This window comes from Mustela nivalis (genome assembly GCF_964662115.1).
Source record: "Mustela nivalis genome assembly, chromosome: 9".
In the NCBI taxonomy this organism is placed as follows: domain Eukaryota; kingdom Metazoa; phylum Chordata; class Mammalia; order Carnivora; family Mustelidae; genus Mustela; species Mustela nivalis.
In genome coordinates this window covers 16090035-16109283 of record NC_139028.1, presented here as the reverse complement: position 1 = coordinate 16109283, position 19249 = coordinate 16090035, and the positions used below count along the sequence as shown (strand labels likewise).

General features: G+C 42.3%; 1 protein-coding gene across 2 annotated transcripts in view; it reads left to right on the top strand.

The window, feature by feature from the left end:
- The window catches only part of ALG9 (ALG9 alpha-1,2-mannosyltransferase), a 96081-nt gene extending 88118 nt beyond the window's left edge, over positions 1–7963 (top strand). For both annotated transcript variants that reach the window (XM_082684294.1, XM_082684295.1), the window contains exons 15-16: positions 4262–4380; positions 4669–7963. In XM_082684294.1, the coding sequence (XP_082540420.1) occupies positions 4262–4380; positions 4669–4706 (157 nt within the window). In that variant the 3' untranslated portion in view covers positions 4707–7963. The remainder of the gene's footprint in view (positions 1–4261; positions 4381–4668) is intronic.
- Positions 7964–19249: the final 11286 nt, after the last annotated feature.

Here is a 19249-nt window from a genome sequence, read left to right as displayed (position 1 = left end):
CTCTAGTGCTCCACTGCCCTTTTCTTTCACTAAAGGCAAATAACCAATTTCAGTTCCCCTTTTCCAGCAATAATAACACAATTTAAAGGCCCCAGTTGTGTTTAACATATTAAAGCTATTGATGGTAAAGAAATAAATTTAGAGCAGCAGCTATAGTGTTAGAAGTGAAGAATTCAAGCCAACTCGCTTTTTGGATTAAAAAAAATTAGAATCAACATACATATCCAGAGGTGTGCATATTGACTGCTCATTTTATCTTCTAGAAGATACTAGTTGCTTTAGATTTTAAAGGTAGGTAATGCTCTTAAAGACGACAAGCAGAATCTCCAGGAGAAAAGGAGCTTCACCTTCTAATAAGGTTTTTTCCAACACCAAGCTCTAATGATAAATACATTCTTAGGGGCATCAGGGCGGGTCAGTCGTTAAGCCTGATGACTTGAAAATGCCAGGGTGGAAGCATTTTCCCCGGGAGAGGAGGGACAGCATGTGAAGGCTAGAGGGGGTAGGGAGGGCCTGGGAGGAGGCTGGTGTGGTGGGAGTGGAGTGGGCAGGAGGACAATGTGCAGGGGGAGGAGGGACAAGTAAGCAAGGGCCAGATCTCCTAGGGATTTGTAGACCATGAGAAAGAGTTTGGATTTTGTTCAGGCCATTTTTCTGGCTGGTGCTGAGTGGACAGAGCTCTTAACCTAAGATCTGTAGATTTGGTTATGAAAGAGCAAGTTGCCTTTCTTTTGAGTGTATCTTGGAATGTTGGATGGAGAAAATGAAATGAGATACAGTAAATGCTTTTTCCATACCTATGTAACTCTCAGTGTTTGTCCTCTCTTCTGAGTGGGCATATTATCGCTTTTAACTTTGGTATTTGCTTTTAGTGTTTAGTGACTGCTCTGTCATCATTCCATATGATTTGTATTCTGTATTTCCCAACTAGATCACTAGTATTGGCAATTCGTGTTTCTTTTCTGTGTTCATATTCTTTGTCATTTTCCCCTGTGTGGAGTCACTTGTTATCTTCGTTGTGTATATTCTTGCTACTAATCCTTTCGTATCTATTGCACATACTCTGTCCAAATCTCCTTTATCTTTTTAACTTTGTCTCAGCCCACCTTTTCCTTCAACAGTAATGCATAGTGGCCCTTCTTCCATTTCAGGGCAGTCAGTATTTTTGATGATGTCCTCTGTATGGCCCAAGATCTCTTCTGGAGTTTCTGGGCATGATCTATCAGCACACCAAGAAAAATACTCCATTGCCATTTACTGTCTTGCCCAACAGACATTTCATTTTTTTACATTTTGTAGTTATTTTATAAGTAACTTACAAAAATACGAATAAGAGCTTAGTAAAACAACAACAACAAAAAAAACCCCTTCATCTGAAATCTTAATAATTTAAATGTAGGAACCGTGAATTTTTGTTCCATATTCTCCTGGTTTGGAATAGATATACGTAGATACATAGATACCTGAAATGGACCCCTGTGAATGCAGTTGTCAGGCATGGACCTGGAATATATCCATCTTGGAAGTACGGGTTCCAGATTTTAAATATATCTCCAGTAGATTCTAGCTTATCACTTCTGCTTGTTCTAGCACTTGCATCATCAAAGTGAAAAACTAGAATTTTTTGAAACCTTTAGTGGCTCATAATTTTGTTGAAGAGAATTTAACTGTCTTCTTGGCTCCACAGTTCAGACATTTTCATTCTTAGATTTATAAACCAACAAGTGATAGATCCATTGAATTTTTAAATTTCTTCCCCATATATACCTTTCTAGTCACCTTTGTATACTAACCTGCCTTCAGCATTTGTCCACTTAGGGACTATATCGAATAAAATTTGGCCCACAGACCTCATAAAAGATGAAGGAATGTGGTCCTATGCCCTTTTTAAGTGTAACGGGGTGGTCTAGGTTCTTGCTGCAAAACATTGATGAAGTCCTCCCCATGCAGTGACTAACTGAATCAAATACCTTATTTTCTTTTTGTTCTGAGAAATACATCGCTCACTCTTCAATTCCTGAGTTGGAGAAGACTCGTCCATATATACTGCAGAGGCTACAGTCCTCTGAAGACTGAGTCTGACCTTCTACGTAGGATCGGTGTCACCGTCCACACTAGGGATGCTGCTCTTCGTCACTTTGCACCCATTTCTGATCTACTAATTGTGAAATGTCTCCCTCTGTCCATTTTCTTCTCATTGTCATTATGGACAGAAAATTTAAAGATCCTGCATTCTCAGTCGTGCTCAATGAAAGTTAAAAGCTGACTGCAAAGATAGCGTCTCAGCTCTTTTATACCTTATTGGAAGATGATACAATAATTTGAGCAATGCAATTAAAAATTGCAGGATATAATGCCATAGTGATTACTTTTGTATCATCTTTTTGGTGATTTCATCATTTTCCTTTGTCTTATTTTAGTTTTCTTAAAAAGCATAGTTGTAATTAATCTGAGATACAGGAAACAAAATTAATAAAACCACAAGATCCCATAATACAGCTTCAAATTATAAAAGGTGGCAGTAGATCCATATGGTAATTATAAGATAGAATGAGTTTTATTCTATTTTTAAAAATAAGGAGAATTTCTCTTTGTTTTTAAGATTCTGCAGCAAATAACATTATGAAATAAGTCTTCCCAAATAGTAAGGAATTGTTAAAAAAAGAAATGAAACACTCAGATTGGACCTAGCAGACCCGATGTTCTGCTGGAGCCGCCTGAAGGGCTGAACTGACCGTGTTAACGAGGCTTTGACTACAGAGTCCACAGGAATGGAAATGACACTGAATTAGTCTCAGCCTCTCTTTACTACACTGAAGCTTGCAGGAGTTTCCTGTGGCTTACCATTCTCTGTTCTGACCTACCCCTTCTCTGTGCAGCATGGACAGAAAGGATAAACTAACTTCTCTTTGACGGAGGTGTGTGCTTCCTCCTCCTGTTCATTTTGTTGGCAGGCCTGCTTTATCTCAGGAGTCTCTTCTAAGCCTCTTTTCTATCAAAGCCCTTGAGCTGTTAGCTGTTGAAGTAAAGTGCATCTCTGTTGAGCACAGCGCACTGCCAGCGTCCCATTTGGGGAGAATCGAAGAGGTGTGTATGCCAAGCACGATATCATTGTGTGCAGGCACTGTGGGAGCCTGCCAAAGCCAGAGGGAGGCTGCCAGGACAAATGCCACATTGACATGACATTTACAAGTTTAGAGTCTGGAAGAGGACTGGCAGCAGAACACTCTTCAGCTCCCTCATTTAGGGTGGCAGTAACTGGGCCAACTTTTGATTTTTCAGACTCAGAAAGCATAGTCAAGAAGTAAGACTTCATATAGAATTCCAGATTCTCGCTGCCACATTTTCTAGGAAGTGATGAATTCGGTTAGCCTGTGTCTGGGATGCAGGATAAACCGTGGTGCAGATCAAGAGCGCAGGTTACCGAGTGCAGAATCTGGAATCAAATCCGGGTTTGAATGAGGGCTCTATGGTTCACCGTGTGACCCTGAGCAAGTTACTTCATCTGTGGCAGCCTCAGGTGCCCATGTATAAAGAAGTAGGGATAATAACAGCACTTTCCTGATGGGGTTATTGGGTGAATTAAATAGGGTTTTTAAAAGTGTGAGTACTTTTTCCAGTGCTTGTCCAATACCGAGTGTTCAGTACATGGGAGGCATTTTCCACATTCTTCAGAGACTCATGAGAAATTCGGGTTTTCCACTGTTTGTGTATTTTGGTAACAAGTGTGTATATTATCACCTGCCAGAGACATGAGCTTGTGTGTATACGCTCTCCCTCTGATTTAGGCATTGCTGGAACGCTGCACAGGAAGCCCAGGACATGGCTTTCTTTGCCTCTCCTAGGAAACTTAGAACTGGAATCAGGATCATTGGAGCACTTGGCATCTCTACAGTCTCTTAGATACAGAAACCGCTTGGGTATTAAGAATTTATTCTAGTAATAGCAGTCCTTTGATTGACCTGGAACTTTTCTATGGCAATATTCTATGCAAAATGAAGGCCTAGAGCTATTCTGCAGGAAACCCTGTAGCTTATTAGGGACACCATCTTTTTGGTGTTGGAGACAAGGTACTTGGTCTTGATTAAATCTGTTTTCATGATCTAGAGTTAAATGACAGATTTTTCTGTGCTACATACATAGAATATGATCACTACTGCACTTAGGTAACTTCCATTCACCATTTTCAACACTGCTGGTAAATTCTCTCAAGTGATGAAATTCTGTCTTGTCTTTTTCTTTTTGCTTTCTTGTTTTTCAGATCTTCGAGGTTGCTGCGGGCATTCTATGTCCCCTTCCTGTCCGATCAGTATACAGCATATGCAAACTATACCATCCTCAAACCCCGGAAAACAAAGCAAATCAGGAAGAAAAGTGGAGGTTAGCAACACGCCTGTGGCCCCAAAGGATGACCATCCTCTTAACTAGTGATTGCACTGACGGGACTCCCTCCAAGTCATCATCTGTAACATTTGTAATAAAGGCAGTCTCACATGGATGCTGGAATCTGGGTGCTTTGGGCTGATCAGAGTCATTCACATTCACGTCTTGCCTGTGTCTCTGTTCTGCATGTAAACTTTTTGCAGCTGGGCAGAAAAAGGCCCTACAGTCTGGTAGATAATGTTGCTCTACATCTTACTGTTTTTCTTCTGTTCAATTGTTTACTAGACCGGAGGAGAGCAGAACCACCTTACAGGAAGAATTGAAAATCCCAGAACTGGATGGCCGCGTTAAACTCTTCTCCATACTCTGGCCTGGCATCTGAGAACTAGCAAGCCTCTTTTGGGCCATATGGACTTTCTCCACCAAAGCTGTTTGGCAGCTCCTAGCATTCCTTGTTCAAATCCTAGTGCTGAAAACGAGCACAGCCTAATTGCCAACCTACATGTCCTTCTCACCTTGTGCAAGACTAAGCTTCTCTTAAGCACTTCACAGGACTAGGACCCCGTCCTGGAGATATCTCAGGAAAAAAGGCAACCATTTGAGGAACTGTAACCTAATTTCGTTATATAGGATGCCTCTTATTTTCATTTTATTTCCTTTACAACAAACTGTAACTATGTTTTCTTTAAGTTTTAGCATGCAGTTTCTTGAATTCAAGATTTCTCTGTAGAAAGGTATCCACAGACCAGGCCACAACTGTACAGGACATTTTTGGAGAAAATTAATTCTATCACTTGGTAGGTTTGGATGGCCTCACATTTTTAAGTAATGTGTTCTGAGGCCATTTCTGAGGAAATTAAGACTTTCCCTTTTTTTCACAACCCTAGTGGAAGAGGCCAGTGTGAATTTATAGCACTGATTTTTGAGTCTGTCTATTGCAAAGCACATTCTGCATGGGGCACTTTTAGTCAAATAGGTAATGATAAAGACCTGATTAAAATGTAATGAGTATATACTGTGACTATACACACAGTATACAAAGCACTTCCAGATGATCTCATTTGGTTCTCACAATCATGGTGTGAGGCAGACAAGGCAAGTGGTTTTATCCCCATTTTACAGATAATGACTTCGGGGTGGGGGCACGGGGAAGGTCAAGTGGCATGCCCAAGATCACATGACCAGTCAGTAACAAAGCTAGGACTGGAACCTGGGTCCCCTAACTGCTCCCCTAGTGCTCTTCCTACTTCCTCTCTCGACTCTGAAGACCTCACTTGGAAGAATGATGGTGTTGGCCAGAGACCCGATAGATAATGTAACTTTCTATTTTAAGGAAGACGTTTACCTGTATTTCTTTGAGTTCTTCAGAACCTCCACTGTGCCTGTCAGTCCGTCACAGCAGCACCCCACCGTGCAGCCCAGCCTGTGGCAGGAAAGTAGTGTCCGTGTTTGGAAGCCCTGTTCCTTGGCAGCCCCACAGGATCTATCAGTTGGATTCCCATGTAGGCCATCTGGGGTCCTATTCTAGGTGCCTTATTTCCTCAAGGTAATTGTGTCTAGTATCTGCATATAGGATAAAGCTATTTTCCAGAGGTTTCATCTTTCATTTTTCAGGGAGAAGGGCTTTCCAACAGGAACTGATCCCAAGAGAGGAGAAGTCATAGGGGAGGAAATGGCCAGTTCCCACACAACAAGTCTTGGTATCCCTCTAATGGAATTTCTGGGTTTGAAGCATTGGAGAGGAACTCCATGTAGACAGCTTAGAACAGTAACTGGAGAGTGAAGATATGCCAAGGTCCCACTTGCTGCTTTAAAGTTTCCCGGCATTTAACCTAGTATTTGGTCCATGCTTTCTGAGCCAAATACTGGCATCTGTAGTCTGACTCCAGGGTAGGGAATTTTTGGTGAAAAATCTTGTCCTACCTGCAGAACAGCATACTGTCATTCACAAGGGCTAAAGCCCTCTACTTTATGCAGAAGTAAATGAACCCCATCATGGAGGTCCAGGGTGAGTAGCTGTTTTCCTGATCTGAGTGATACAGTGCTGGTCTATGTTATCATCTTGCATGTTAAAAAAAAAAAAAAAGCCTTCTGAGTAAGAACTTACTGTAATAGAGCACAAAAAAGATCACAATTGATCCAGGGATTCCTTGGGAATATCCGTTCCTACCCCTTTTAAGACCAGGTTTCGGTTTCCTCTGTTCTAGGTCCATCTTTAGTGAGCACAATAGATGGAACACTGTGCCAAATGCTGTGGGTAAAGGATGTAAAGGTGAATGTTTTTTGTTGTAAAAATTAGTATTTCTTATATGATGTTATATAACCACACTAAACAAAAATCTCAATCTCAACAACCAGGGAGGCCAGATTTGCCTGGGAAAGAGTTTTGAAACACCTGGTCATACAAGCCTTTCTCTTCTGGAGAACCCGTGTTCAGCATGAGCTACCAAAACTCTGCTCACCGTGCCTCTCTGGGGCACTCGTTTCTCCCCAGGTTGTTGAGTATTGAAAAATGAAGGACCACAGATTACTTCTGAGAACTTTGATTATGGGATCTGAGCGAGGGAGTGGGTGTACTTGGCAGTTGCAGGGCTTGCTGATCTCTAGAGTTTATTTCTTAGTAATCTCTGTGTGGGACTCAAACTCACAACCCTGTGATCAAGAGTCATGTGACTGAGTCAGCCAGGCGTCCCCCTGATCTTTAGATTTTAAGTAGCCTTATCTGAACCCCAAATCTTAAGAAACTGAGCCCCATGAGTGAACTAGATGCTGTTCTAGTTCACTCAAAGTGTGTTCTGTCATCAAAGTGTGCCTATCACCCAGTATACTGCGATGAAAGATCGATCAGTCACTTTAATCTCTTGGGATAATCATTGAAAATGGGAACCCATAATCTTTTATCATTGAAATCAAGTTTAGAAACAGAATTTTGTAAATCAAGATGGCTCTTGATCTCAACCATTTGTTTGGGTCATTTTTCCTGGTTTGGATTTCTGGGGAAGAGCCTTAAAAACCGCATGTGATTTTATAGCATTAGATCTGGAGTGACTTGGGGCAAAGCACCAATCGCTGTCCTTTCTTGTGTTGCGTTTCATGGGATTTATTGAGATAATTCACTGTGATTATGCTGTCATCTACGTGTCTGGCAGCTCTGTTTTAATTATTTTCTCTGAAGAGGGCAAAGAGGCAAAATTTCATGCTTGCCTCCGCAGCCTATTAAAGCGCACGTGTACATTCCTAAGTTACTACAAGAAATGCCTCGAGTAAATGGATAGATGAATGTGGGCTTAGCTTTGTCCTTTGGCAACAGATCAGACTTCTATGTGTCATTGTTGGATTTCAGAGGCCCTCTGCTGTTTTGGTAAATCTAGGTGAATGTTACCTTTAATTTTTCCGCTATATGTGACCATGTAATTCATGCTGCACATGAAATCAGGAAGCAGAGCAGTGTTGAAGCAAGAGTCTTGTCCAGTTCATTTGTCTTCCTGATCCCTGTCCTTTATCTCACTTGTCAGTGTTTATATTACATACCTGTATTTTCTGTAAAAGGAAAAAAGTTAAATAAATCTTGGCAATTTGATTTTCTTGTTCTTAGGGTGATATTTTCTCTTTTGCATCTAGGTTTTAGATCTTTGGTGGAGATTAAAACTCAGCTCCTCCCATCTCCACCATTCTGACCCTTCAGCATATAGACCTGCCCCCCACGCTAGGCCAAATAGCCTGGGATGTTTATTCAGAAAACTCTAGGAAGAAGCCTCTGTTTATGAAAGCCCATGAGGGTTAGTGTTATTGTACTAGTGGAAAAGCCAAGCATTGGGAGCATTGGGACGATTATTCAGCGGGTCAGTGTTGTGCCTAAAAAGTGATACTTTCTGGGTCCACCCTACGCTTTTGGATGGAAAATCTCTGGACTCTGACAGTCTTCACATTCACAGAAGCGTGGATCTGGTAATATTTAGTAGGTAATTTCCCCCTTTGGGGGTTGTCAGGAGCAATAAAAGGTTTTTTGTGAACGAATTGCTAATATCATTCCCATACCTTGTTCCTATGACCAGTAACTCTTAGTAGTTACCTGGTTTTATACTATTGATTACCAGTCTTCTTTCTGTAGGACCCAAAATGCCCACAAAACTTGGTTTGTTTTATTTCTGTCAAGTCAGTTCAGAGAAGGGTGCTTTATTAATATAATTCCAGGAGGGAGAAGTCCACAGACTTAATTGATTTTTCTCTGTCTAGAATGTCATCCTTCTCTTCTGTTACTCGGACTTGAAAGGCCAGCTTGAGTCTGTCTCTTGTCTGTGAAGCTCTTCTAGACCACAGGATTACTTCCTTTCCTGACCCCTCACAAGTACCTAGTGTCTTTGCTAACGGCAGGGGACCTTGACACAGAATGCTTGTAAACCTGCCCCTCAGGAACATCGCTGGCACATCTGTGGCAAAGCCCATGTCACACTTGTGTGTATTCCTAGAGCTCAATGCAGTTCCCTGAACATTTAGGTAGTGTACATGTTTGTTGACAAAGGAGGAAAAAAATGTAGGAAGAAACCCTGAAACTAATACACAGCTTTGCTTTCACTTTGGCAGATTTTTAGACCAGGGAAAACATAGCAAGTTGTAAGTCCTCTGGTATTCCAAGGGCAGTTTGAAAGGTGTGAATGTGGCTCTATACTGTGTGTGTTTTAGGAATTCTCCTGGAGCACACACAGACTTTCACACTAAGGCAGATTCCCCAGATTGCCTCTAAAAAGAGATTTGGTACCTTTATTGAATATTTCTATTGTTATTTGATTTTGGACTGTCAGACTTAGCTCAGGAGACCTTCTGAATGAGTTTGGGCCAGATGGCTTCCCCTCCAGGTGTGAAGGAGTGCTCCATTCCTATCAGGCGTGCTTGGAAAGGGAAGTCTGCCTGCAGGGTAGCTTTGTAAGGGATCCGTTCAAATTCAATAATACCAAGGTAGCGGGTATTTTTTTTTTTTTTTTTTTTTTTCAAACTGAAGGCTGTTTAGGCTCTCGTCAGCTGTGGAGTTTAACATAGACCTGACATGGAAACAAATCATAAGTCATGGATTTGATAAACAAAACAAGGCAAATTGAGATGGAGTATGAAGTTACAGAATTGTAGCGACACAGACTGGGAGTTCCTGTTGTATCTTCTTCACGTAAATAGCTCATGATGAAATTAAAAATTGGATTAAATAATGCTACCTGTGTAGGTGCATTAAAAAAAATGGCTTTAAGTGACCCTTCATAAGTGTCTTCATAAAATACTTAAGCGTAGTAGTGTTTTCTCTTTGTTCCTGTTTTCTTTTTCTTTTTATTTTTTCTCCTGGTTTCTGGGATGCTTGTTGTGTGATAACATGCCTGGAGATGAAAGTGTGAACTGCTGACTCTCAATGGTTCCAGTGTGTGAATTAAAATGTATTCTGCCCAGGGTTTTTCACAGACTTACAACACAGGTTCCAGCCGTCACCATAGGAGGGTTCTCTTGGACCTCCACTGACCTGCAGAACTGGTGTTTGGCAACGGCTGCCGTTGTCCTATAGTTACTGTTTTAAGTCTTGAACCTCAGCTTGCCGAGTGAGGAGGGCGTGCTCTCGGGGCTGCTTGCTCTCTGCCTCGGCGGCGTCACCCTCAGTGCTGGAGAGGACGTGACGGTACAGCGGTGATTCTCAGGCAGAGCTGCGTGGCAGACTTGCCTGGAGACCCTTTACAAAACTGCCGCTGTCTGCTTGGGTCCCCCAAGGAATTCTGGATTAGTGGTCGCAGATGGGCCCTGGCATCACTAAAAACAACAGCAGACTTTTTATGTGATTTTCTATCCATTGCTATTGCCGTTGCAGATTGGAAGGCAAATGGTCACTCCAGAGATCCAAGGTAATTGAGTAGGCAAAGTGTTCGGTGTTCTTTTCTAGTTACAGTCCCCGGCTATGCATGCAGGCTTCCGTCCACACCTCTGGCCATCCTCCCAACCCCACTTTCTTTTTTTTTTTTTTTTTTAACTGCCTCTCAAACCTTACCTGCCCTTATTACCCATTCTCTCTGGGCCCTGGTTTCTGGGAAACAATTAACTAATATGGTACTGATGGACACTAATGGATGTTAATGATTTCCTGTAGTTCTCTTCCCTCTGATCCTTTCAGCACATGTGAGTGGCAACACATCTGGAAAAGAGAAATGACCCATTTTGGCAATTTCAGACCCATTCAAGTGCCATTTTACTGATGGCTTAGGAGGAGTGTGTTGGAGCAGGGGGAGCCAACCTTGAGGAAGGCTGCCTGGCCTTCCAGTTCAAACCCTGTCGACCAGCACTACTTGGTCTGCTCAGGTAAGAGCCTGTGGCTTTTGTGAGTGGAATGAAACAAGTGTAGGCGGGTGGTGAGCCTGCTTCATAGATCTTATACATACCCCCCACTCTGGGACACAGGCAGTGAAGACCTCCCCTTGGTTGCTGTGCCCCTGGTTTGCGACTGAGTCCCTCTGGAGCTGCTGCTAACCCTCCTACCCCCGCCATGCACACACAGACACGAGAGCAAAGGTTAATCTCATTTTGAGAGAAGTGACCTGAAGTGTGTGCACTCAACCAACAAGAAAACTCCATGTGTCCTTCCGCCGTTGGCCTTGCTTCTCTCTTGCTTCTATTAACAAAACCTCTCTCAGCCTCCTGGGCATTTCCGAGAATATATTCTCACTCTTTTATTTCTTACCAGTAAAATATTTGTGGAGTTCTGTAGCAAAAGCGGCTGGTATTACAGTGCTACATTTATGAAAGAATCTTGGGCGTTTTTTTGTTTTTTGTTTTTTAAAGTATCCCCTTCCCCTTCCCTTGGGCCTTTTCTGTAATTGTGTTTGCACAGTCTGTGATTACTGGAGATAGTCTAAAAAATAACACCAAAGTTTAAGTTTGTTGCTATGGTTTTTTGTGGCTTTTTTTGGGGGGGGGGGGGTTGTTTTTGTTTTACTTCCAAGTATCACTGTTTCTGAAAACTTGTTGCGACAGCCCTGGTGGAGACTTCCCAAAGTGCCCAGCAGAGGGCAGCCCATTCTCACTGGAAATTTCACAGCTCCTTTTCTTTAAGGAAGCTGATTTTTTCAGTATTTGCTATATTCTTGGTATATAAATTTCAGTGTAAATGGAAATATCTGAGCTACATTTCTTTAGAATCTGTATCCCTACATTGCACTGTTATGTTGTTGTAATTGCAAAAATTTCTTTTCAGTTAATTTCAGTTCTCTTTAACATGACTTCAGTGGAATTCATAGGTAACAAAAGGCACGTTTTTGGTTGATGGTGGACAGCATCCGCAGCTACTTTCAGTCGCAATTACCTGCTGTTTGCCCGTTGTCAAGTTTCCAAACATGAGCAAAGGGCATCCTAAACACAATCTTTTTTTTTTTTTTTTAAAGATTTTATTTATTTATTTGACAGACAGAGATCTACAAGTAGGCAGAGGCAGGGAGAGAGAGGAGGAAGCAGGCTCCCCGCTGAGCAGAGAGCCCAGTGCGGGGCTCGATCCCAGGACCCAGGGATCATGACCCTCTTCAAAGGCAGAGGCTTTAACCCACTGAGCCACCCAGGCACCCCCTAAACACAATCTTGACTTTGCCTCTACTCACTGATATTGTCAGAGGGCAACGCAAAGGATATGTGAATGGGCAGGGTGCTCCCCTCCATCAGATGCAATCGCTTTACCCCCAGCACAGTAGCTCAAAGGAAAATATTAGTGCTTAGCAGGGGCTGCACCCCTTGTAAAGTAATGGCCTTAGGATACCTCCTATAGCTCCTCCTGTTCAGGGCATGGGATGAAAAGCAAACATTTGCAGAACATTTACTTTTAAAAGTGTAGGTTATCCACAGACAGGCCTTGAGGACCAGACAAGTTCAGCTCTTTGATATAGGAGATTTCCTTCTTTATCTGTGTGAAATCTGATAGATACCAGCTTTGGAACTCAATCTTAGAACTTTATGGGGAATGTATTGTTGGTTTCTTTTTTCTTTTCTTTTTTTAAGTTATGGAATGCTTTACGAATTCATGGGTCATTCTTGGGAAAGGCCATGCTAATCTCTGTATTGGTCCAATTTTAGAATGGGTGCTATCAAAGCGAGCGTGGGGTTTGGGTTCGGGAGTTTTAGGTGTGTTTTTGTCTTCCTTTCCTTTTTTTTTTTTAAGATTTTATTTATTTGACAGAGAGATCACAAGCAGGCAGAGAGGCAGGCAGAGAGAGAAGGGGAAGCAGGTTCCCTGTTGAGCAGAGAGCCTGATGTGGGGCTCAATCCCAGAACCCTGAGATCATGACCTGGGCTGAAGGCAGAGGCTTAACCCACTGAGCCACCCAGGTGCCCCATCCTTTACTTTTTTCTTTTTTACACCCTCTGGATTGTCAGATTAGCTCTTTAGAGAAATAATATGAATGGTAGCTAACATCTAGAAAGCATTTAAGCTTGCGGGAGTGTTTGGAGTGGCTTTTTTTCTCATATAATTCTTACACCAACCTTGTGAGTTTGATTACTGTTATTATCCTCTTCTTAAACTGGATGCTAAGAGCTATTACACATTTTGCCCAAGATCACCTAGGTAGGAAGCCGGGATTCAAACCCAGCCAGGCATTCTGACTCCAGGGCTCTCTCTTAACCATGACTTCCTACTCCCTATTTCAAGACCTTTTTGTAGTACGTAGTCCTTGAGCTCCTTTTTTGCATATTATGTTGAGGTATCTGGAATGATTAGACAGGCAGAGATAAGAACAGGACCTAGTCAAAGTCATTTAAGTCTTTTTACCACCTTCTTAATCTGCCTTCAGGAACCATAGGCTGGAGGTTGTTTAAGTAAGACTACACAGATAACAGAGTCAGTCTTTCTAGGGGCTTTTTTAGAACAGTGTGTGGCCCAGCTAATTTTAATCACACAGCTAGATCAGAAAGGGAGCTGATTTCCTGAAGTCCTAGAAGTTAGTGAAAATTCCGGTTTCTGATTATAGTCCCAGCTGAATTTCTGCTGAGATATGAGTGGCATGTCTAGGGGCCTTGGTATTGGTTCTTTCTTACTCCTCCGACCTTTTTCCTAATTTGCTAGGCAGATCAGGAAAGACAGTGGGAGAAGATAACCATCTTCAGGGAACCGTACATGAAAAATCTTTCAGGGTACAAGGAACATTTTAAGTAATCTGTGTTTTGCTAAATCAAACCTCTGTCTAGTTGGAACCTGTGCACAGTGTGCCTGCACGCTGAAAGCCATTACTTATGTTGGCTGTGGCTAGTGTAAGACAGGTGAAATAGAGGCCTATAAAATAAGAAAGAAGGAAATGTGGACTCTGTGGACATCGAGGGCTAGAAGGAAGCAGCTGGCAGGAGTGGTCTATTATCCATATTTATGGATGCCATGGGGAAGACCAGCCAGGGGAGGCAGAATCTTGTCTACAATGTGGTAACTAACCAAGAGCTAAAAGGCTGGTTTGTTTGAATGCATAAGAATTTTCACGGTTCATGATTCAAAAAGCATAAATCCCCTGGATATTGGTATCCTAGATTGCATCCTGAAACAGATAAAAGGCAGAAAAATGGGTGAAATTCATGTAGAATCTAGAATATAGTATATAGTAAAAAACAAAAGTTCAAGTGGATATATTGAACATGGAAAAATCTCCCTTCCATCCTGTTCCCCAGGTACCCTGTTATCTTCCCATAACCAACCAATGTGCTTATGTGTGTTCTAGAAACCCCCCCCCCTTTTTTTATGCTTACACAAGCGCATGTGAGTGTATTCTACTTTAATAAGTAGTAGGATACTAGGTACACTCTTCTGGCACTTTCTCTCTCTTTTAATCTTAAAATATTTTAATACTACCTGTTTAGGAGTGATCTATTATTTCTGAGCATTTTCAGCTTAAGTTAAACCCCACAACCTCAGTAACACTGTGTACCTTGCTTTTTCATTTAACACTGTAACAAAGGGGGTTTGTTTTTGTTTGTTTTGTAACAAAAGGTTTTTGTTAAGCTGTGTACAGGGATAACCAGGGGTCTGTCCTAAGAATGTCAGAGCCCATAATAGAACTCAAACGCCTAAGACTTTTTTTTTTTTTAAAGATTTTATTTATTTATTTGACAGAGAGAAATCACAAGTAGATGGAGAGGCAGGCAGAGAGAGGGAGAGAGGGAAGCAGGCTCCCTGCTGAGCAGAGAGCCTGATGCGGGACTCGATCCCAGGACCCTGAGATCATGACCCGAGCCGAAGGCAGTGGCTTAACCCACTGAGCCACCCAGGCGCCCCACGCCTAAGACTTTTGAGAAAGGTCACCATGCCTGTTTGATCTCCAGGTCTGTTGTAGCTTAAATATGCCCTTGAAGTTAGAGGAAGTACTCAGTCATTCTGGCTGCTGTTCTTGCAGAGTTGGGGGCCTGCTCACGGTGAGCACAGGTCTCTCTCTAGATGTTCTCTTCTTTTGTTTGTTGTGGGCACCAGTTCAGTGAGCACCCGCCGCTCAGTAACCTCTAACATTTGTGTAGCTCTTTTCCTTTACAAAGCACTTCCCTTTATGGATCTTATTTCTCATAAGAACCCCAAAAGACCTCAGCAAAGATTTGCCCCTAGTTTTTCACCAATGAGAAAACCTTCTGAAGGCCTTGAGTTAAGTCTTCTCTAAGTCATTTCTACTCCTTTCATCTTTTCATACTGGCCCTCTGTTGCTAGAACTCAGTAGATGGGAATGTTTTCTTTCCTGCTTCTACTTCCTCAGCAGGTAACTATTAATGGAAATATTTGAGGGCTTACTCTTGTCAGGTACTAATTGCAGCACTATAAATATATTATTTAATCTTAACAACCACATGAGGTAAACTGTACCACTCTATGCTATAGATGTAAAAACCAAGATTCAGAAAGGGTAAGTTATTTGTCCAAAGTCACATGACTAGTAATTGACAGAGGTGGGATGTCAGTCTGGGTCTTCCTGATTTCAATGTATACTTTTTTTTTTTTTTTTGAAGTAGTCTCCATGCCCAGCCTGGAGCCCAGTGTGGGGCTGGAACTCATGACCCTGAGATCAAGAGTCAGATGCTTAACTAACTGGGCCTACACATACCCCTATTTTAACTGCTCTGTATATTGCCCTGAATCAGAACTGGCTGTCCCATTTCCTGTATTTGCTCGTCTCAAGAATTCAAGAGAAGTTGTGCTCTGGAAATCCAAAACCTTTTTTTATATGTAGTGATAAACTGGCGTGGAGTTAGAGGTTGAGACTAGGAGTGATAATAATCCATGATGAGGAGTTTCCCAGCTTCTTCATGCATGGTGACTCATTGTGTGACTCCAGGCAAAGCCTCTTCTTTGTCAAGTATTCCCAGATGTAAAAATGCAATTAAAAATTTGAGGTGAAAATACTCAAGTTCCACAGGATTAAGACAGTTTTTGTATAAATATAAATTCAAAATTTCATTAATGCAGTGGTGATAATTACTGCTTTGCAATGGATTAAGAACAGACCTGGGAATCTGTTTGCCAGGGTCATCTTGCTAAATGAAGATAGTTGGAAAATGCCTGTGTGTGTCTCAGGTTTCCTGTGTGTGAACTGGACCAACTACCACTTCATTATTATCTACCATTTCTTGACCGCCTTTTCAATGGGAGGACACTTGTGGGTCTGCCTTGAGAGATGAGAGAACCACCTGGGTCTTTGTCTTGCACTCGGCCTTCTCTTCCAGGGGGGTGCTCTGAAGCAGATCAGCTTGAATGAGCATTTATTCTGTAAAGCCCAGCGGATGGTGAGGAAGATGCGAGCTGGGTCAATGAGGCAGGAGGCTGGAGAGCATGACTGTGATGTCCTTCAGACTTCCTCAGGACTGACCCTTCTCTCCTGTGACGTTGGGAGCTGTTACAAGCCCTAAGAGGTGATGTCTGTTCATCCCATCTGCTTGTGCTTCTCTGAATTCTTGATGCTTCGTGTGACAGGAATGGGGCAACTCTGACCCTGTCTTCCCTTGACTCACTAGATGTGTGAACTGCATGTGAGTGTCAGAGCCCAGTGTTTCTGTGCTGAAGATGTCACGCTGTTTCCCAGGTGTTGCTTTAAACCTTAGCTAAATCTTAACTGCTGCTTCTGGCACTCCCTGGTCATTTAGTTTCGTGGTGTGTGTGTGTATCTGTTGGCGGGGTGGTGGGGTGGTGGTGCACAAGGTGGGGCAGGGGAAAACATGGAGGGGAGACCAGAGGCAGAATAGAGAGGATGTGGCCACAGCTCAGAACCCCAGGGCTGTATTTGTTGTGCTTAGCTGTATTCCAGGAGTCAAGCAGAAGAGGGATCCGTTCAATCCGGTAAAAACTGTAGCCAATAGGGACAGAATTGCTCATCAATAAGCAGTTGTCGCTGTCATTTGCTTTTTCTGGACAAGAGACGGCCTCCAAAACTCTTTTCAGACTCTTCCTGGACAGCTGCTTGTTGACATGGAAATAGTTTTTTTCAGATGTTTTAGAATCTGTGACTTTGGAATATCTTTGTGCGTTAGAATCACGAGGGCACACAGTCAAGTGCCCCGCCCTACTCTCAGGGGTTCTGATTCAGTGGATTTGGGGTGCAAGCCAGGAATATGCGTTTTTTTCACATGCATCTGAGGTGATTCAGATAGTCTGTGGACCATACTCCCCGAAAGACTTAGACTTTGTTCCAGTTTCCGTTTGGCCCAGTTTTTGAAATAGTCTTTTCTGCTGGAGCCTGTTTTAATGACTTTCTTTATTGAAGGATTTATTAGCATCTCCATGTTTACTACATGTTCTGTTCTCACATCATCACAGTAACTAGAGAGGGACCCAGAGGTGGTTAACTCCGTTTTATTGGGGGTGCGGGGGTGGGAGGTGGGATTGAGGCATAGGAAGAGGCAGGTCACGGTGAGTCAGAGACAGAGGTGGGAATTGAAGTCTTGAATTGATGACTCTAAACCAGGCAATTTTTTGGCACCTATTTTTTTCAGCTTTGTGATTTCATATTTAATCATAGTTATTTCTTAGGTATCTAATTCATTGTGCTTGGGTAAGGAAAGCATATCTGAGTTTTAAACAAAATAGCTCGGGTTTAATCAGTGTGCTAATTTTTGTTCAGAATGAGGTCATCTAAGCTTGAGCTAACATGTAGATGATGACATGTGTGGAACTAAATGTGCTTCTCTCTCTGCTTGCTTCCTCCACCGTTTCTGAAGACTTTTTACATCAAGTATAAGGGAACAGATTCCGCCCCTCCCCACCCCCAACCATGCCAATAGGAACACCCTCCGATCTTCTAACTGGTAAGGTACAAAATCCAAAAACCTCTTGGCCCTTTTTTCAACTTGAATGGTATTTGGATCCATTTCTAAAGGAACAAAAAATCGTGAAAACTCTCAGGCAACTGAGATTATTTATTTACTCATTTGAAAGAGAGAAACAGAGATAGTGACAGAGAGAGCATGAGCAGGAAGGAGAGGGAGAAGCAGTCCCCCTAACGAGTGGGGAGCCCAACTCAAGGCTCGATTCCAGGACCCTGGGATCATGACCTGAGTGGAAGGCAGACGCTCAACCAGCTGAGCCACCCAGGCGCCCCCAACTTAAATGATTTTTATTACAATGTTACTTAAACTTTAACATTTAAAGTAGGAATATGATTTTTTTTATATATAGTTCTTATACACTAAAAGCCCAAAATCTACAAATCAGATACACAGGAGACAGAATTATCCCATGTATTGTGACTCAGGTGTTGCCCGTGAACACTCAGTTTCTTTTGAGGCAAATGTGCCTGTGCCACCAAGTGACCTATAACACCTGTTTTCTCACTACTCCTCTGTTGGAAATGTTGCCACAGTACATTTCCATGGTGTCATTTGGCTTTCATTTTGGGCATGAAAACACCATTTTCATTTTAAATCCACCTCTGTTCTTTTCTCATTATCCTAGAAGGGTGTAAAAGTAACAGTGGAACACACATGTGAACCTAAGTTTTGAAATAGGGCTGCAATACTGGTTATAAAGTGGTCAGCCAAATAGTCCAGGATATGCTTATATAAATCTAAAAATTATAACCAAAATGAAAACCAAATGGAAGCCCTACAGAATACATCCACAGACTTAATTTGAGAGCTACTGTTCAAGTCCATTGGTGCCCAAACTTTCACTCCTATCCAAGTCTCTATCTACTGTGTTTACTCTGACGAACGCAGTGTTTAAAAAAAAAAAAAAAAGTCTCCCGGGGCGCCTGGGTGGCTCAGTGGGTTAAGCTGCTGCCTTCGTTCGGCTCAGGTCATGATCTCAGGGTCCTGGGATTGAGTCCCACATTGGGCTCTCTGCTCAGCAGCGGGCCTGCTTCCCTTCCTCTCTCTCTGCCTACTTGTGATCTCTGTCAAATAAATAAATAAAATCTTTGAAAAAAAAAAGTCTCCCAAATTGTGTTCATTGATAATTTTATGTTTTCATTCATCAGACCTGCCATTACCATTTCCGAGCTTATGTTAACCATATGTAGTTTATCACTCTAAGCCGCTTAAATTATAGTCCAAAATGAACAAAAAAGGGGGGGTGTTTCTGTGCTTCCCTCAGAAGGGTAAAGGAAAACTTTCCATTAAGTTTTGTAAGAAACTCTAGTACCCTCACATCCTCCTCCTGGTGCCTTTGAGGACTCTGGGAGTTCTAGGGAGGCCAGTTTAGCCTTTCTTGTACAAGCAAAGTAGCCACTCCACCCAGTTTGGAAGGATTAAAGCTTGTCCTAGTTTTGCTTGATTGTTGTACTTCTAGCATGCTAAAGACCTAAAAGAGGGAGGAAGAAAAAACAACAGAAGGCACCATTCCAGTACCAAACTGAAAAGAAACACAAAAACAAGAGAGCAGCATGTTTTTAACAGCTTGCAT